The 19464-nt window shown below is 37.2% G+C and overlaps 1 protein-coding gene across 4 annotated transcripts; it reads left to right on the top strand.

Moving 5' to 3' along the window:
* Positions 1-2707: 2707 nt before the first annotated feature.
* On the top strand, positions 2708-5352 carry LOC147630755 (uncharacterized). 4 transcript variants are annotated; one of them, XM_086810731.1, is made up of 3 exons: positions 2708-2793; positions 3266-3331; positions 4118-5352. In XM_086810731.1, exon 3 carries the CDS (start codon positions 4124-4126, stop codon positions 5213-5215), a length of 1092 nt encoding a protein of 363 aa, XP_086666857.1. In that variant the 5' UTR covers positions 2708-2793; positions 3266-3331; positions 4118-4123; the 3' UTR covers positions 5216-5352. The 4 variants fall into 4 exon arrangements, with proteins under 4 accessions (XP_086666857.1, XP_086666856.1, XP_086666859.1 ...); XM_086810730.1 differs by lacking the exon at positions 2708-2793 and adding an exon at positions 2800-3074; XM_086810733.1 differs by lacking the exon at positions 2708-2793 and having other exon boundaries at positions 2800-3331; positions 4118-4874; positions 4944-5352.
* Positions 5353-19464: the final 14112 nt, after the last annotated feature.

Raw genomic sequence — 19464 nt, 5'->3', positions numbered from 1 at the left:
CACACATGCACACATGTAGACATGCATAACATTTAAATGTCCATGTTGTTTAACAATTTTGTGGGTACATACATATCTTCTCTTGGGATCCATGAAATTTTTAATTTCTTTACTTTGAAAGGAGGGAAGGTGCTCATATTCACAATGAAGGTCACAATCATTATAAAGAACAAATAGTAAGATTCCCACTAAGAGGTCAAGATTTTACGATGTACCATCACGGGTGAGCCTTATCAAAGAGTTCTCAAGAAAAATGAAGAACATTGTGGTGGTGTTCATAACATGAACATGACTCTTGATGTGGTCATTATGGATACTCCATAGAAGGTGATGCGGTTGCATGTAATAAGGTCATTATGGATGCTCCATAGAAGGTGATGCGGTTGCACGTAAAGCTAATAAGTCTATTTAGATGCATTTCATTAACTTAGATTTTCATTCAAGTCCCGTCAAGTAGAGAGTTGTGTGTGATACGCCCACTGGATCTGCTTACATGTCAAAAGGTGAGGAATATTAAGAAAGGAGTAAAGCATCATGAGCATTACACACACACACACACACACTTACTTTTTTCTATTCCTCATAAATTGCACATTCATTGAAATGTATGGTCACATTATTAGAAAGCTAGCATGGTGAAATAGTTGTGGCAATGTAATGAAGAAGCCATAGATGTGAGAAGAAATGCATTTTAGGGTACACAAACTAACTACTTGACATGATATGTCTATAATCATGAAGATGGTTACGAAAAATCCATGCCATGGAGTTTAAGAATCAAGGTCATATGCAAGATTATCAAATTAAAATGGAGTACATTGAATCATTACTAATAGGAATCAAGGCCATAATTAGTTGTACACCCATGTTGTGAGTAATATTTTAAAATACTTATTCTATGGATTTACAATGGTGCTCACTATTACAATAAACCGTAATACCTTGTGAATATTAATAGTTCTCAACTATCAATCCTCTCTTTTATTCCTTTTTGAATACTATATTATTTATTGGCACTCATGTACCTTCATGGAAGTTTCTTTCCAATGATGTCATGGTCCATCAACCTCATCCTTATCCCAATAATATCTATACACAAATAATACTTTGGAAAAGCATAAATCCACAAGGAAAAAATTCACATATGTGTATTAGCTCATGCAATATTTCTCATGTATATTAGTTCATGCAATATTGTAATATATGCAAAGTTTTAATGCTATGGTCATATTCATGATCACATAACTTTGGTTGTGATAGGATGAACCATAGGGAACCATTTCCAAGAGTGGGAAAAAAAGCAATACAAGTTCGAACATGTGCACAAAGTTGAAATTGGCATGATTGCAATTACGGTGATTTTAAACAAGACACAAACATAGAACAAGTAAAAGAATAAAAATGAGAATTCAATGTGATATCAACAGTTCAAGAACACTCAAATAGCAATTAACAATGTGCCACATCTTTATAGATAGACATAGTCTTTACACTCATGCATGTATGTGTGCATATGACTGCGTACACTTGCACACACACATATGAATGTGTTTGTGCACATGTGTACACACACACACATGCATATGTAGGCATGCACACACATACATATAGGACACACATGCATGTGTATGCATGTACACACATACATGCACATAAATACATACATACATACATATAGTACATAAGCACAAACATAGAACATATAAAAGAATAAAAATGAGAATTCAATGTGATATCAAAAGTTAAAGAACACTTGGCACAGCTAACAATTAAAAAGTGACACATCTTTATAAAGTACATATTATATACATTCATGCATGTATGTGTGCATGAGTGCATACCTTCACACACATCTTTATAAAAGACATAGTCTATACATTCATGCATGTATGTGTGCATGAGTGCATACACTTGTACGCACACACATGCATGTGTGCATGTGCACACATGCATACACACATATACATACATACATACGCATATAGCATACATGCACTCCTTAAGATGAACCACTTATGCACTCATAGAATCATTCAAGTGGTGCTTGAATTAGCATCTTGCATAAATTGAAGCATAGATGGATTTCTTTCAAGGAGGTGAGAGCTTTGATAAAAGTTGTTGATTGTGAGAGGGTGTTCACATGTGCGAATTGTTCCAAGGTGAGAGCTTTGATAATTTAAGTTGATTGTGAGGGTGTTCACACGTGGGACTTTTTTCATTTTGTGAAGCTCTTGAATTAGGTCATGAGGTGCGTTTGGGAAGGAAATGATCGATTACGTGTGTTGGATCCACTCGTGAAAGGAAATGTGTGTATGAGAAAGTTTGTGTCCTCTCTTTCTAGTGTGTGTCTCTCTCTCCCTCTCCCCCCCTCCCCCCCCCCCTCTGTCTCTCCCTCTCTCGCCCTAGTCTCTTTCTCTGTGTGTCACTTTCTGTGTCTCCTCCCCCTCTCTCTTTCTCTCTCTTACACACACTTGCCTTCAACTTGGAAAAGCGCAATGTGGGTGGGTAAATTGTAAAGGAAGTTTTGGAATCTAGAGGACAAAACGATGGCAAGTCCACGTAGGACATAAGGAGGAAGGCCCACTTCCACTCAGGAGCTCGGGAGGGGGGACCGGATGCAACTGACTGTACTCGTGTACAGTCTCTCGCCGCCACGTGGCCACTAGTCTCCCTCTGTCTTCTTCAGGAGTTCGTCAGTTCCTTGTTTTGCTGCTTTGTTTGCTACTCAAGTAAGCTTTACCCCATCTTTCCCAAAAAGCAAAAAGCAAAACAGCAAAACCCTAACGACAGAATGTAAGATAATGTTCTCTCAATTCTCTTTTCTGAGCTAGCTCTCTAATTTTCTTGCTACAGGTCCAAAATCAAAAGCAAGTTAAGTACTCGATCTCTTGCTTTCCAGCAGCGCTAATATCCAAATCAAAAGCGTTAAGCTCAGTACTAGCTAGCTACAGCTCTGAGGCTTGTGATTATGCAGGAAGATTACTGAGTGAGCTTTTGCAGTAGCAGCAAGAGGAAGATTAGTGTAGTATTATCGTGTAATTTGAGTAGCTGCCCTTCTACTGTACATGTGATGGGTAATGGTGCTGTATGGATGGGATTATAGAGTAGCTTTTTTTGCATGGGATTTCAGTGTAGCAGAAGGGGTTAATTTGATTAGCTTTTCTCACTACATATTTGATGGATGATAGTGTTATATGGGTGGGATTTTGAGTAGGTTCTCTGCACCATAATATACAATTTGTAATTCTGTGTTATAACTGGGCAGGAGATGGTTCTAAGATCTGACGGTTTCTGCAGCAACCCAATTGAGTACTCGTCACAGATATAGCAGGTCCGTGCCTCTCTCTTTATCACGGGAGTCTTGCACTTCAGTATATACATGATCATTATCGCACCTTGGGAAAACAAAATATAGCCGTCGTGATATCTTTGCCTTAGTATATTATCCCATATCTTGATTATTTTCTTGAATTATAGAAAAATACATCTTGCTAGCGTTTCTTTATAATTTCTTCTGCAGGCTAGCCATCTTTGTGTCTTTTCTCTCTCTCTCTCTCTCTCTCGTTTTTGCATCTTGGGTCTCGTTCACTGTACAGCTTGATGCATCACTGCAGCATTAGGTTTTAGGGTTTCTACTAAGGGTGATTTAGCAAACTTATCTATAGATCTTTGGTGTTTCTATCTCTTCTGCATGTTTCTTTTGTGAAATTTCTTACTTGCAACCAAGTATAAGGTTTGTGAGGGACTGATTTTCCAATTATTGGTCTACAATTACATTGTTGTTGGATCTCTTTCATGAGTAAGTTTTTCCTTTCTAAATGATTAGTCCTCATGGGTGAATTATATAGTACTTCAAATCATTCGATTTCTTGCTACTTTATAAGGCTTTTAATGCTTGCAAAACGGGTCATTCATGATTCAAGCCGTGAGTTGCTACAAATAAATTTGCAAATTGAAAATTTAAGATATTGTGATGAGGTTGGATGTAAACATGTTAGTAGATCCTTGATGTTTTAACCAGATTTACAAGGTGTGCATGCCTATTTTGTAAGCTTCAATTAATTTTAATATAAACTAAGTTCTCTGGGGACTGATGTTATGATAAATCTGCCTACAGATTGCCATGCAAGAGAGAGAGTTAATCAAGCCTTCTAGTGAGGATGTGCTGGGCTGCAGCACTGGCTCAAGGCCAAGATTTAAACCCCAGATTGGCACTGATAATAATCAGGCTGCATTAAGATGTCCGAGATGTGACTCTAACAACACTAAATTTTGTTATTACAATAACTACAGCTTACTGCAACCTCGCTATTTCTGCAAGAGCTGCAGAAGATACTGGACCAAAGGAGGAGCCCTCAGAAATGTACCCATTGGCGGAGGTTGCAGAAAAAACAAGAGGATTAGCAGGCAAAGAACCTCAGCCGAGATCCCTCCCACCACTAATCACATGTTTAGTAACCTATTAGATCCTATTTACACGCCCTCATTCTCATTCGATCCAGCCACAACTGCCACCTTATCGCCCACTAACCCATCCTTAAGCTTAATGCAGCCTAGTGATTCTCCTGCACCTAATTTGCTCTACTTCAGTCTACCCATAGATGGTGGGAATCCATTGCAGCAGCAGTTAATTATGAGGCCATCATCAACTGACCATCAACAAAGTACTGGCTTGTTTAGTAAGCAACTGGCTTCACATACTTTACCTAGTGTCTTGGCAAGCCAGTACTTATCAAACGTTGGGACCGTACCTTTGCACAATGTGGGCTTTAATCCTAGCGCTGATCATGATTATTTAGGTGCTAATTCAGCTGGGGAGCAGTTAATCCGTAGCTCGTATATTCAAGGGAACCCTCATGTTGCGGCTACAGCAGGTACAGATTCAAATCATAAAGTTGGATTTAAAGCTTTTAATTTGGCACTTGATAACTTCAATAGCACAGATCAACGTCATCGTCATCATCATCATCACAATGAGCATATCTGGGCTGAACCCCCGCTTGAGCAAAATCACATTGCTGCAATGGAGAATCAAGCAATGCAAGACGGCAGGTACACACAACCAAGGCCCAATTTGTCTCCAAAAGTCGAAGAAGGTTGGCAAGGGCAAGCTGAGGCTAGTACCGCAGCTGATCAAGCTACTAACTATTGGAATAATGGAGGTTGGCATGACATATCCGGGTATAATCCAGCTGCTGATCATTCATTTATGTAGTTTTTCAAAAAGTTATACTGGTTTCTGGATCATCATCAAGATTTGAAACATTTGAGAGGGCAAGCCCTCGGTTCGTATAGCAAGTTGAGAGTGTATATGGCAATATTGAAGTGAAAAAGGATACATAATTGGGATGATATCTATTTGTTTTAATTTATGGTGTGGCACAAATAAATTCTTGGTAGATTTAACTAGAACCCATCATAAATCACAAGTTTTCTAAAATTAAAAGCTATATTAGTCTCTTCTTTTTAATATATGCTTAAGTACACTCACACCCCCTAGTACCAGGGTATCAGGTTCCAAACATGTCAATTTCACTTGGCTAGAATAGGATATAAATGCCCCAACCGATTAATCAGCCGATATTTTGTGTGAATACTTGGAATTAATGGAGAACATCTTACATATAACACCTCTCAGGGTTGATAAGAGAGTCAAGTTGATTTCCCATTCATAACCTATACAAAGGGTATAATGGATGATATTGAGCAATCTCCATTGTTGGTAAATTCATTAATGTATCATCAAGCAATCTCCATTGTTGGTAAATTCATTAATGTATCATCAAGCTATAACAGTGAAGGATAAAGGATAACTTACATGCCATATGAACAACACATGAGGTTGAATGTCATAAGTATCCATGTTTGATAACATTGATTGTTAGAAAATAAGTGATCTAGCGTACTTTTGGAAATGAAGGGGAGTATGCATCTTACTGATGAAATTTTGCAAAGATTATAAGAAATCACACTCGCAAATGTAAGGAAGCATTTTAAACCTCAAAAGGAATTAACCAACCATCGTAAAGTCCCAAGAAGAATGTGCCTACTTTAAGTGGGCAAGTGGAGAGCACAACAATCTTCAATTAGCATTGATTGAGTCACCTCAAATCAAGGGAGTTGGATCTACAATCAAGAGAGATGATTTAGGGCATGTTTAGGTGAGGATTACGGCAAGCCATGGGCTAATGATGATGTACCTAAAGGGGAAAAACAACAAAATCAGCCTTAAAATTCAATGTTTTGGTTTGAATCTTTTCTCACGTATGTTAACAAAATGATGAGCATCATGCAACAAGTATTGGGTCAACCCTTGTGGAAGAAGAAGATTCTATTTACCATCTATTGAAGAGCATGCCAAGTGAAGCTAACTTTGGACCATTGTTGGCCACCTTGAAGAATCTTCTCAAACCAAAGATTGATTACATAGAAGCTACACTCATGGTGGAAGGCCAAAGGATTAAATTCAAATATACAGCTACAATGGGATAACAAGAGTAAGATTAGGACTAGGAGAGAGAAATAAGAACAAGATGAAATGTCACCATTATGGTAAGATGGGATATATAGCAAAGGATTGACTCTGAGCCAAAGAAAACATGATGACTAAAGAGAAGGAGATGAAGAAGCCTTCTTAGGAAGGAAATAAAGACTCGAATACTCTCTTGTAATGAAGGCATAACTCTCATCTCTACTTGTGTGATGATCATAGGAAGGAAATAAAGACTCGAATACTCTCTTGTAATGAAGGCATAACTCTCATCTCTACTTGTGTGATAATCATCCTCTTGAGCATCCCTTTTCTACTAAACTTGATGTCTTTGTTGGGCTGTGGGAACACTCAATAGAGTTGGTCAAGGATTTAATTCTGCTTCTTGTCAGGTTGGTTTTTCTATTGCATGAGGATATCGTGGCTAAACTATACAATAAGAGTTATTGCATACATGTCAAGATAGCAGTACCTGCATCATCCTCGATGATGCAAGTGGTAAATTATGAACTCAAAAAGAACCCTCTAAGAATAGCCATGTCATCACTTTGCCAGAAAAAAGGGATCCGTGGGTGAACATCATGTATCTTATATTAAAGCCTCCACATGTGACATACCGTTGGAAAGCTCTTGAAAACTAGATTCTAAATCTACCACCTTTGACAAATTTTGAGTTGATATGCTGGAGTTATAACTTTCCCACTAAAAGGTAGATTCCAACGATTATACCACAGATATCACAATTGTTGGAGTCTACCTTTTAGTGGCAAAGTCATAACTCGAGCATATCAACTCCAAATTTGTCAAAGGTAGTAGATTTAGAATATACTTTTGAAGGGCTTTCTAATGGTATCATGTGGGAATCTAGCTTTTAGTGGGAAAGTCATGACTCGATCATATCAACTCCAAATTTGTCGAAGGTTGCCAATTTAGAATCTACTTTTCAAGGGCTTTCTAATGGCATGTCACATGTGGCGGTTTTGATGTAAGATACATAAGGTTCACCACGACCCCTTTTCTAGCAAAGTGATGACATGGCTCTTCTTAGAGGGTCCTTTTAGAGTCCATTTTTTTCTTAATGGACCCATCATTATAGCACCAATAAGAGTAGCCAAAAGAAGGTGCTCCAAAGTGAGGAGTGTGGGCATATGGAGAGTGATAAGTAAAAGAAGTACGGATGCCTAGAGTAGGGCTAAGAGTGGGGCCTAGAGTGGCCTCAGTCATAGTAGTGCCAACTATCTCATGGGGTATGAGCATCTGTCCCACTACCACTACCACTAGTATTGTTAATATGGTGGCTGTCAATATGGCAAGACCTATAGTGTGAGCTCCCTATGTCACTGGCGTGGATAATCTATAGTGTGTGACGATGGGATGGATGTGTCAAGCTCTAGTATGGCCACCTCCCACTGCTCAAAGAGAACTTCCTAAAGATGTTCTGAATCTCATTCTCCCTATAGTCCTGTGTAGCCTTTGTGTGCTCCACTTGTTCACATGCCCCAATGAAAGATGTATAGGAGGCTTGAGAGTGCTAACAAATTCTTTCCTCTCACAGAAGATCTTGGGGGAGAGGAATGAAGAGAGAGTGAGGGGGTTAGAGGTAAATCATTATATACACCCATTGACACAATGTCCCTCTCTCCAACACCATGAACAATCCAAAGGAACCTAAGAAAGGATGGTTACACTCTCCCCATCTTCCTCCAAGAAATATGCAAACTCTCCAGCACGCCAACCTCCCTCTTGCAACACATCCTCACACCTTCTCACTAGCTACATGGCAAGAATAAGGGACAAGAGATCTTTCAACCTTGCAACACACACTCTCACACACACACAAGAACTAACAAAAGGGAAAGGGAATAAGAGGATACTTTGCACAAGAGTCTCACAAGAGTAAGCTCACACTCTCAATAAAGGACAAGAGACAAGAGCGGAATGACCTCTCCCTCACCCATGCCTTCATTACATAGAAAATACAATGCCACATTTCAAGCATGGGTGATATTTCATAGATTACAACCAATGAGATGTGGCTAAATCCAATCACCCTCATTTCTAAGGTATAAACCATATATTATGTGCATCAAATTAATAATACAATGTGAATAACTAATCATGTGCACATGCACCTAGAGTGGTCAATAAAGCTCCAGGTCACAATATCCCTTCCTCAAAATCTACTGAACATTGACGACATAACAGAAAATGTATCTAAGAATTTTATTACTTCTCAAGAGCCAGTGGAACATGTATCCCAATGAACTAATGGCCATTAATGCTCCATGACCATGCTCATAGGGCTTGTTTAAGCCTATAGAGTGCCTTTTGCAAATGAGTAAAGTTTGCATTTAGAAATCAAGAACCACAAACATTAGTGGTTGGTTCTCTACACGTATCTTTTCCTTGAGGTTCCCATTGAGGAAAGCCAAATTTTCATCCATTTAGAGAACATGCCACCCCTTGTACATTGCTAGGATAGTACAGATTGTGGTTAACCTACCCTATAGGAGTAGAAGTCTCTCAGAAGTCAAAACCTTCAACTTGTGCAAAATATCTGGCAACCATTCATGCCTTGTACATTTTCAAAGTACCATCAGATCTGTATTTTTCCTTGTACACTCGGTTAGTGTGCCCAACTACCTTGCTCTCAGAGCGTGATCTGTACTACATACCACCTTACCTCTCGGAGGGTGATCTACTACATACCAAGTGTGATTTTTTGGGATGGATTCATATTCTACTTACATGGTTTCCATGAAATTCAAATCTCATTATGCTTCAATAAGGGTGGTGGGCCAAGCTAATTTCCACTCATAGCCAAATGCCTTGTCTCTTCTTGGAGGGTTATCTACTACATCATAAGTGTGGCTTTTATGGATGGAGTCATATTTTTCCTACATGGTTGCCACCTAATTTGGATATCCTTGTGCTTCATCAAGGGTGGTGAGCTCTTGAATCTTGATTACTTTTAACATGAAAGTATACTTCATAATATTTCCAAAGCCTTATTTGTTTTCATGAAACCTTCTATATCTACAAACATCTTGAGGCACATCCTCAATGCCCAAAGGTCCTACTCCATCCAAAAGTTGCATATAGTACCACTTAGGGATTGGATTACCCTTTTAATCATTTGGAACATATACATAGCATTCACACATAAACACTTTTAAATGTGTAGCTAAAGGTTTCTTACCCAGGTAGGCATGTAATGATGTCATACCTTTGGTAGCATTTATTGCACTTCTCTATAAAGAATGTACATAGTTGTGTTCTCATCCCTTTGATGGCATTTATTACACTTTTGTTAACAATGTACTAACTATCTCACCAAAACATTTTAGGAATATTTCTACTATCAAGCATACTCCTTCTTTCCATCTCCATAATAGTGTGGTTCTACAACACCATTTTTTTGTGCAGTAGGTTGTCACTTTATGCAACTTTCGTTTTACAAAAACTAGGAACTCATCATAAAATATCCTCCTTGGTCTATTCTAAACTTCCTTCAATCAATTTCATCTATCAACTTTAACCAATACAAGTTATTCCTTCTTAAACTTCCAAAATCTTGAGACTTTTCCTTAGGAAATACACCCAAATCACTCAAATCTTCTTACTTTAATCATTTATCAATGTGAAAAATAGGAAGAACCTCCTAGTGTCATAATACTCATGTTTTCACAAAGAGCATGTTTGCGAGCTAAAGAGGAGCCTTGGCCGCCCGAAAATTGGCCTCTTCTCGAAAGGGTCTTTGTGGTGTCACTTACCCATCATAGAAGCTTCACATACATCTAAAATATCAAAAATTGGTCGCAAAATTCTCAATTATCTTACCTTTTTCCATTGCTAAAAGAGTCTACATACTTATATGTGGATACTACTTTGGCCATATCTAAATCATGATACCCAAATCAGGCTCATGAAATTTAATACTTCTTATTCCTTTGAATGCACTTTTTACATTGCTAAAAGAGTTTGTATACTTAGATGTGCATACTAATATGCCCATATATTCTTTCATGATACCAATATTAGCCTCATCAAATTTAATTTTTGTTATTCCTTTAAATGCTTTTTTTGCAATGATCTTGTCATCCCCATCAAGAATGGCTTCATTGTTCTTGTCAAAGGGAACACATAATCACATTCGATGATGGCTGAGATAGAAAGGAGGTTTTTATTCATATGTAAACTTCATGTCTAGAACCTAAACACCATTTGAAATTCCTTTGCACAACCTTCTTTAGACACAAGTAAAATAATACAAAAACTTTTGATTATCATTTCCTAGTCTACCATCATGATGTCATCTCCCATGGGCTTTAGAGAGAATTACTAGTCCTGCGAGTGGTCATGCCTTTAAGCCCCACGTAACATTGAAAATCCAAAAATCATCATGTCTTGTAACATTAAATGTCTTGCTATGCATTTCTTTAATGGCAACAATCAGCTCTATTTATTTAGCGTGATTGGATTCTTCCAAGGTCTTGAGAGTGTCATTCTTGGCATCTACTGGGAATTTTGTGCATTCTTTAGCTATGTGTCCTTTATTACTATAGTAGAATGATTTAAACTTTTTCTTTTGATTTAAAGAATTATAATATCTACCCTTTTCCTTTTAGTTAGCAAAGTCACCACGGCTAAACTCCTCAAATGTGAGAAGAGTAGGCCTATCATGAAGTAATGAGCTATAGATCTCAAATGTGAGAGGAGCAAGCATATCCTAAAGTAATGATCTAATCTCTTCAAATATGAGAGGAGTAGACCTATCACCAACACTCAAAGATGTAACAAACCTGTCATATTTAGGCAGGAATGATGAAGGAGATCAAAGGACAACGCATTGCAACCATCTAGTCAGAGACCTTTGATTCTAGTGGTACTACTTCACCTTCATTCAATGCTCTTGTTGAAGCTCATTTTTAAGATTCTTAGTCTCATATTATCTCTACAATAAATCCCATGCTTCTAGAGATATGGAGACATGCTAAACCATGGTATCTTCCATGCTAGTGATGATAGGAGGAGCATGCCCATCTTATCTTTCATGCTACTGTGAGAATGGTGTAGAGAGAATCTACATCCATTTGTCTTTAATCTTGGATAAGGTCGAAAAGAATAGTAGTAGAGAATAAATAAATAAAGATAGATGTAATGTAAATAGTAGAGAATAAATAAAAAAAGATAGTTGTAATGTACGTTGTAATGTACGTAGTAAAGAGTAAATAGCAGCAAAAGAGAGCAAAAGCTGGGGCCCAAAATTTGTGTTTGAATTCTACCTCCACCCACTACTATTTTCAATGCTAACGGGTCATTCTCTTGTAGTGATTAATATTACGATTATTATTGTTATTGTTATTGTTATTATTATTATTTCCATTGATATTTCTATTTTTTATGTTGTTATTGTTATTGTTTTTATTATTGCTCTCGGGGGGGGGGGAGGGTCACTCATAAATATGTAAGCGAGCACGTGGGTTCAACAAAAAGGGGTTTTTAATCCCTTTTTTATACATTTCTTACATAGAGAAGGGTAACATTTAAAGGGGGTATTTACAAATTAAATAGAAAAAGGGTGTGTTTTATTCATGCAAAATTTACAGATAAGAGGTTTTTAAATTAGGTGTTGAACGCACGTGATATAGAGAGTTTACATATAGTGAATCCCACGAGTTATTGCTACAAATTATTATTGCTAAACTTGTGATTATTATTATTATCTATATTATTGTTATGAGCATATTAATGTTGTCATTTCCATATCATTATTGTTATTATTATCATTATTCTTTTCATCATCATTATTGTCATTATTGTTGGTATTGTTGGTAAAAAAATTTTACTACTATTGTTTTTATTATTATTGTTGTGATCATAACTGCTATAGTTATTGTTTCTATTGTTATTGTTGTTATCATAACTACTAAAGTTGTTACTATTTATTTTTTCTCCTTTCCTCCTCCTTCTCAATTGAAATCATAATCCCCAGCACTCTTAATTATGATTTTTTATCTAATTTTAGTTTTAATTGGTCATGGTTGTGCTTTTCATTTTAAATGCATATAAAATGTCATGGTTGTGCTTTTCATTTTAAATGCATGTAAAATGTCATGGTTGTGCTTTTCATTTTAAATGCATGTAAAATGTCAAGCCATGGTTAACATTTTAAGTGCATGTAAAATTTTAAGCCATGCTTAGCTATAAAACATAGAATCTGGTATATTTTCTTCTTCTTCCTTTTATTTTTATTTTCTTTCTTCTTCTCATAATTCTATTTATTTCTAAGTGGGTTACTATATAAGAGCCCCATATATCACATGTATTCAAGAGCTAATTGAGAAACTTCCTACCTTCCTTTTATTTGGATTTTTAGATGCACCCCTTAAATAAGTTTTAATATGATAGAAGCAATCTTTTTTATGAATGTATTTTATAATTTGGATGCACCCCTTCTATAATCTTTAAAGCAAACCTTTTCAATGGATTTTAAAATTTAGCCCCTTCTATAAGTTTTAATATAATAGAAGTAATCCTTATATATGGATTTGTCACTCATCAAATTAAAAAAAAACTTATGTATATAGATTTTCTTTAACTCACACGATATCTTACAAGAAAACAAAACCATTTTAGTGAAGTCACCTGATGTCTTACACATTGTTATGTCCCCCCTTTTTATCATCATCACCATCATTATCATCATCATCATCATCATCTTCTTCTTCTTCTTCTTGTTTTGCTTCTTCTTTCTCTTCTTTTTCTCCTTTGTTTTCCACTTTGAACCGTATTTTTTTTCTTTTAGTCTTCTTCTTCATATATTTCAAATCCTCCTCCTCCTCATGATTTTTCTTTTTTGTCCTCTCTCGATGAAATAGAAGAAGATCAAGTCCGTTAAGAAGAAGTACAATATTCTACTTCATGTGTTTCTTCTTCTTATTAATTTTCATGCTTGTCTCCTCTTTGGGTTCTCTTATTCTTCTTTTTGAGAAAAAATAAAGACTAAGAAGAAGAAGAAGAAAAAGGAAGATGAAAGGAGGAATATAATTATTACTCTTCTTCTTTTAAAGATAAAAGAAGAAGAAAATAGGGAGAGGAAGAGAAGAGAGAATAAGAGCCTTCTTCTTAAACTTCTTCTTCTTCTTCTCTTTTTGTGAAGTTATTTTAGGGTACATTGACAATGGGTATTTTAGCTTATTTTGTAACATACCCATGAGTTGGGCCTCCCCCACTCTCTTATTATGCTTATAATTTTCCATTATTATGTTGCCCCCCCCCCAGTCGTGTAGGTAGAAGCTCTAACCACCACTACACTCCATATCATAAGGTGGTGGTGAAAAGAGACTGGAGGGGAAGAGAGGAGACACACCTATACCATATTTTCTCTCATTTCATCAACACACAAAAGGTAGAGAATCTCAATAGCTTTCGTTCATTGCACTCTACAAAACACAACACATTCATACTAAAATAACATAAAGCTAATGTTCACACAATTGGCCGGCTGGACACGGCCATTATTGTCCACACATGACACACACACTACTAAACTGGTGTCCACATGCTACCGCTATTCACTAGATCTATATGAGCTTGTATTCTCGACAAGTGGGGTCTCCCCCCACTCCTTTATGTAGCTTATGATGTTCCCTTATGATTTTTCTCCGGTCGTAGGTAGAAGCTCTCACCACTATGCTTTGGAACATGAGACATTAGGAGAAATTTGAACTCAAGTTGGGCCCTCAAAGGATTCCTACACATTATCTCTCCACAAAATGGGCTCATAGAGTGAAATTTTTGCAAACCAACTAAGAAATGAGTGAAGTTTAGACTTTTGGAATCTACTATTCGAGACCTTTCCAATGATATATAGCATGATGAGAAATTTTACATATTCAAGAAGTCTTCAAATTTTGGTGAGAGATGCTATTTACAAAATGAGAAGCTTGGTGAGACATGAATCTTATCTTGAATTCAGTTTCTAAGTTACATTTAATATTTAGCATTCTCATGTCATCACAAGTTATGTATGATAAGTAGTATACCTAATTTTTTTATATGTAGGTATATATCCTCAAAGGAGATAGATCCCACATCCATTGAGAAGGCTCATCTCAATGCTATTAAGGCAATGTGTATGATTGAGAAAACTTTTGTAGAAAATACTCACTAGCCAATTGCCTTTTGTGGTGTATTTGTTTGATGAAGTAGAACTTTATGGATTTGTTTATGTTTGATAGATGTTTTTTATTAAAAGGTTCATGAAAACCTTAAAGAATGTTGTGAGACAAAGAGAAAGGCCAGAAGCAAGCATGGTGGGGTGTGGTCAATGTAAGACTGTCTTATGTATATATATGAGAACATCTCTTGTGAATAGATCCTTCCATGCCACAATTGTGGAGAAATGAGGAGGATGATTGATTAATCACAAATGTGCCATAAGGAAAAGGAAGGCAACGAAGAATGGATAAAGCATTACACCAAAAGGTGAATACATTCTACATTCTAAATAGTCCGATCATGGAGAATGAAAAGATGCAAGGGAGCAGAGAGCTTGAGCTCTTGCAAGCACACACACACTCACAAAACCCTAATAGAGAACACACAAGGTGAGAGGCTGAAAATCTTCTTCTTCTTCACACAACACTCAACACACGATATACAAAGATAAGAGTACACACAATATGAAAAGGTACTCAACCAAATACATACTAGGGTTCTCTATAGTGTGAACCCAACTAAATGAGCTGGTGCTATAACTATGCCAGTCTCTAAAATGGCTGTCACACAGCCTCTCATCCCACTGTATCACCCATGCTCTCACCCACCATACCAGTGGTGTAAGTGTGGGGCCTATCCCTCACGCGGGTCATCAGTGTCCACCACCTCACTAGATGAGCTCGATATCTCAACACTCCCCCTCGAGCTCAACTCCATCTTATGTACACCAAGCGCTGAATCTGTGGAGCTTCTCTGTACCTAAATCTTTGGTGAAGATGTCAGCGACCTGATCCTGTGTGGTGCTGACATAAACAAGGTCAACGCTCCTGCCAAAACCTTATCTCTAAAAAAATGGTAGTGGACCACTATATGCTTCGTGCGAGCATGAAAAAATGGTAGTGGACCACTATATGCTAATGTTGTCATAGAAAATGACAACTTGTCTATCCACTGATAGACCCAAATATGAAGTAGCTTTCTTAACCAAGCTACCTCATATGCTGCCATAGCAGCACCTCTGTACTCGGCCTTTGTGTACTGGATAGAGCAATTGTAGGCTGCTTCTTGCTGCTCCAAGTCACAGCAGCACTCCCCAAGAAAACAGAAGCCACTAGTAGATCTTCTATCTGAGATACTACCAGCCCAATCAGCATCTGTGTATCCATGTACACATATCTTCTATCTAAGATACTACCAGCCCAATCAGCATCTGTGTACCCATGTACTCATATCTCTATCCCAGTTTCATAGAATAGTCCACAATGCAAAGTAGACCTCACATACCTCAGTATGCATCTCAATGCATCCAAATGCAGCTTCCGTGGAACCTATAGAAACTGACTCACCAACCCAATAGCATAGCTCAAATCTGGCTTGGTGATCGTCATGTAGATCAAGCTTCCTACTATGTGCCTATACATAGTAGGATCCTCCAAAATCTCTCCTGAATCTGCACTCAACTTGCAATTCTGATCCAATGGCACTGAGATAGGCTTACAACCTGTCATACCATACTTAAACAACATGTCCAAGCCATACTGTCTCTGTAGTAATCCAATACCATGTGGTAACCTAATCACCTCAATGCCCAAGAAATATCTGAGCTCCCCCAGATCCTTCATCTCAAACTTCTGCCTAAGCAACATCCTTACATCAAAGATCTCTGCATCATTGTCCCCCGTAGTGATTAGGTCATCTACATAGATGACAAGACAAAAAGCTCTGATATCCTCATTGCTATTAGAATGCTACTATGCCTCTGATGTGTTGTAGTGTGAGGCTTAATAAATCTTGTTTAATATATGTTGGACTTAAGCAGCCTCAATTGGGATTCTATGAGCAATCAAAAAACTATGGGGGTCACTATGTAGGAATTGCATATAGCACGATATGAATTCGAGGGGTGCTAAAATGATGGTATGAAAAAGACCCCCTATGTACTAGTTTTTAGAAGCCAAGTACATCCCTTTTATATGTTTAGATACCCACCCTTCTTTAAGCTTTAAGATGTTGAAACCATGGCCCATCACTTCTGTTAGTCTAGATACACTCACTTCTCTAAACTTTGAGATGACGAAATCCCATATAGCACATCTTTTATGGGATATTTAAAAAGGCACCTTTTAAAATTTAAAAATCCTTTACTTATGTGGATAATTTTATGCAACTTCAAAAATGAAGGCCCTTATGTTTAACTCATGCACTGTCTTACATTTTTTTTTGGAAATCCTACTCTCTCTTAGCATCGAAATGATCTCATATGTACTGACACGAGGCCTAGCTCAATTGCAACCTTGTATAGACTCAATTGAAAGCCCCAATTGGGCTCAATTCATCTAAATTAGGCTTATATGAGCTATGCTTATGCCTTTTGGAGCATCTATGAAAATGTGAATACACATGAATTTATATTTTTATTATTGATTCCTATAATAAAAGTTTATTTCTTAAAGTCCATTACAATCAATGGAGCCCATGTTTAGAATCAATTGACCTTAATTCTACTGAATTGATTAATGTCAATCCGGCTTACCTCTCTCTCTCTCTCTCTCTCTCTCTCTCTCTCTCTCTCCCCCAAAAAAGAAGAAAACAATTTCAAAACATAGGTAGAGAAATTAAGACCCCGTTAACTTGGGAGGTGTACTTCATAAGTATGGATTCTTGGATTTTAATAGATAGCTTTTGAGAATATTCCTAGGGTATTTCCATTATGTCTCAATTTGTCTTGCCAAAAGTGATCGCCAACTATCACTTAAGATTTAACAAAGTTAATAAAGTTTTCCACCTTCCTACTCTTGGTCCAGATTCTAAGAGGTATGGACTTGGGTTCAGTAGTCATGGTTCGTGCTCTCACTCTCAACTCCTTAGGTTTCCAAACCTAGACTAGTCATGCTTATGCTCTCCCTCTCATTCTCGTTCACTCGAGCAAGTTCTCGCTCAAGAGTCACTGCACAAAATGGCAACCATGAGTAAAAGGAGGCATTTGAAATATACTTATATTATATTATGATGGATTATACCTAAACCCTTGCACCAATGCTTGCTTATAGGTACAATCACAATGGATTCAAGAAAGCACACTCAAAATCTAAACAAAAACTAAACCGACCCTTGCCATAATGAGGTTAAACATTATTTGTAGGCACTTGTTGATGGCACTTTTTGATTGGATCTGCTCCATTCTTCTTGGATTGTCTTTTGATTAGTTATGATACTGGTGCTTTGATTGCTTCAATTTGCTTGAGTTGTGATTTCTTATGTATTTTCTATGTAAATCGTGTACTTATTTTGCTTCTTTTGGCCGGCAAGCTTTACAACCATAAGTCCAGTTTTGATTTGCAACCTTAAGTCCAATTTTGATTTGACCCATTTGCTACTATAGGCCTCAAGTTTCTCTGAAGCTCTTCAGGATGACCACACTTCTCATGCATAATCACGCTGTTTCTTGTCAAAACTATTCGTTCGTGGTCATTGGCTCAGCTCTCTAATTTGAGCTTCCATCGACTTCTCTCCTTCTCGCTTCAAGTTTTCAACAAGTCTTACAACACTCATTCTCTTGTCTACACATAGCTATACAGAACTTGTTTGTATGGTTTGAAAGAGTGAAAATTGGTTCTATTAGTTATAAACTCTCTAAGAAATTTCAATTTTAAGGATGTCATTTGCTCGGGGGGTTCACTATATGTAAACCCTCTGTACTATGTGCGTTCAAGGACTACTTTAAAACCCGTAATCGTTGTTCTTTTATAAATAAAACACACCCTTTTTTAATTCAACATGTGAATACTCCCTTTAAATGGTACCCTTCTGTATGTAAAAAATGTGTTAAAAAAGGATTTTAAATACTATATACTTCCTCTAAATTTTGCAAAGGCAAAACACACTGAGTTTACAAAAGCCTTTATACAAGCTATAACCCAATTGGTAACACCTTGGGTTGCCTATGCATGCGTACTGGCCAAGCCTAGCATCTCTATATCTCTTGAAGCATCTATTATAAATAATCTATTTAAAGAAAACCTCTAGAGAAGCTCAACTCAATATTAAACGGGAATTCATTCAAATTAAATATCTTCAATTCCTAAAAACTTGTACCCAGTGTTCTCAAACCAATGTTGATTTTTGATGGGTGTATTTTTTTTGGTGGCCAATGGATTTATTTGACGACGGTAGAAACGCCCAAGGCTCAAGCGGACATGATTGCCGTCCAAGGCTCAAGCCTCACACTCTCAAATCACTAGTCATTCACAAGAAGACTAGGTAGTAGGGACTTTTCTATTGGCTCGAGATTTTTATATATTGCTTTTGATAATCCCATTTTTATATATTGCTTTTGATAATCCCCATGCACACCTGACGCTTCAACTGAAAAGAAAATTGCCAAATGATTCCTTAGTGTTGGGGCGGGCCAAAACTTGTCATTCTGCTCTTGTGTTTCTAGATGTTTGTGCATCGGCACAAGTTGTTTTTCTTTTCTTTTCCACTGACAACCGTCCGATCAATACCCGATGCACGGTCGTGGGGGTCCCAAAGCGTTACATGAAACTGCTTTTTAAACTAAAAGAATATTATATATATAGAGCCCATTTTGTATTATTTTGAATTTTGCAATTTAGCTATAAAAACATGAACCCCCCATGTCCCATCATCCATGTGCACGTGATCGACGACAGTGTGACTGATGGATATATTCATGACTCTTTCTCAAGATGCACATACATAGTACATACATTGGGCGACCCCATGCATAA

This window comes from Cibotium barometz, chromosome 16, assembly GCF_041138505.1.
Source record: "Cibotium barometz isolate CiBa-2024 chromosome 16, ASM4113850v1, whole genome shotgun sequence".
In the NCBI taxonomy this organism is placed as follows: domain Eukaryota; kingdom Viridiplantae; phylum Streptophyta; class Polypodiopsida; order Cyatheales; family Cibotiaceae; genus Cibotium; species Cibotium barometz.
The sequence above is the reverse complement of the archived record's forward strand: the minus strand, read 5'-3'. Positions and strand labels throughout refer to the sequence as shown.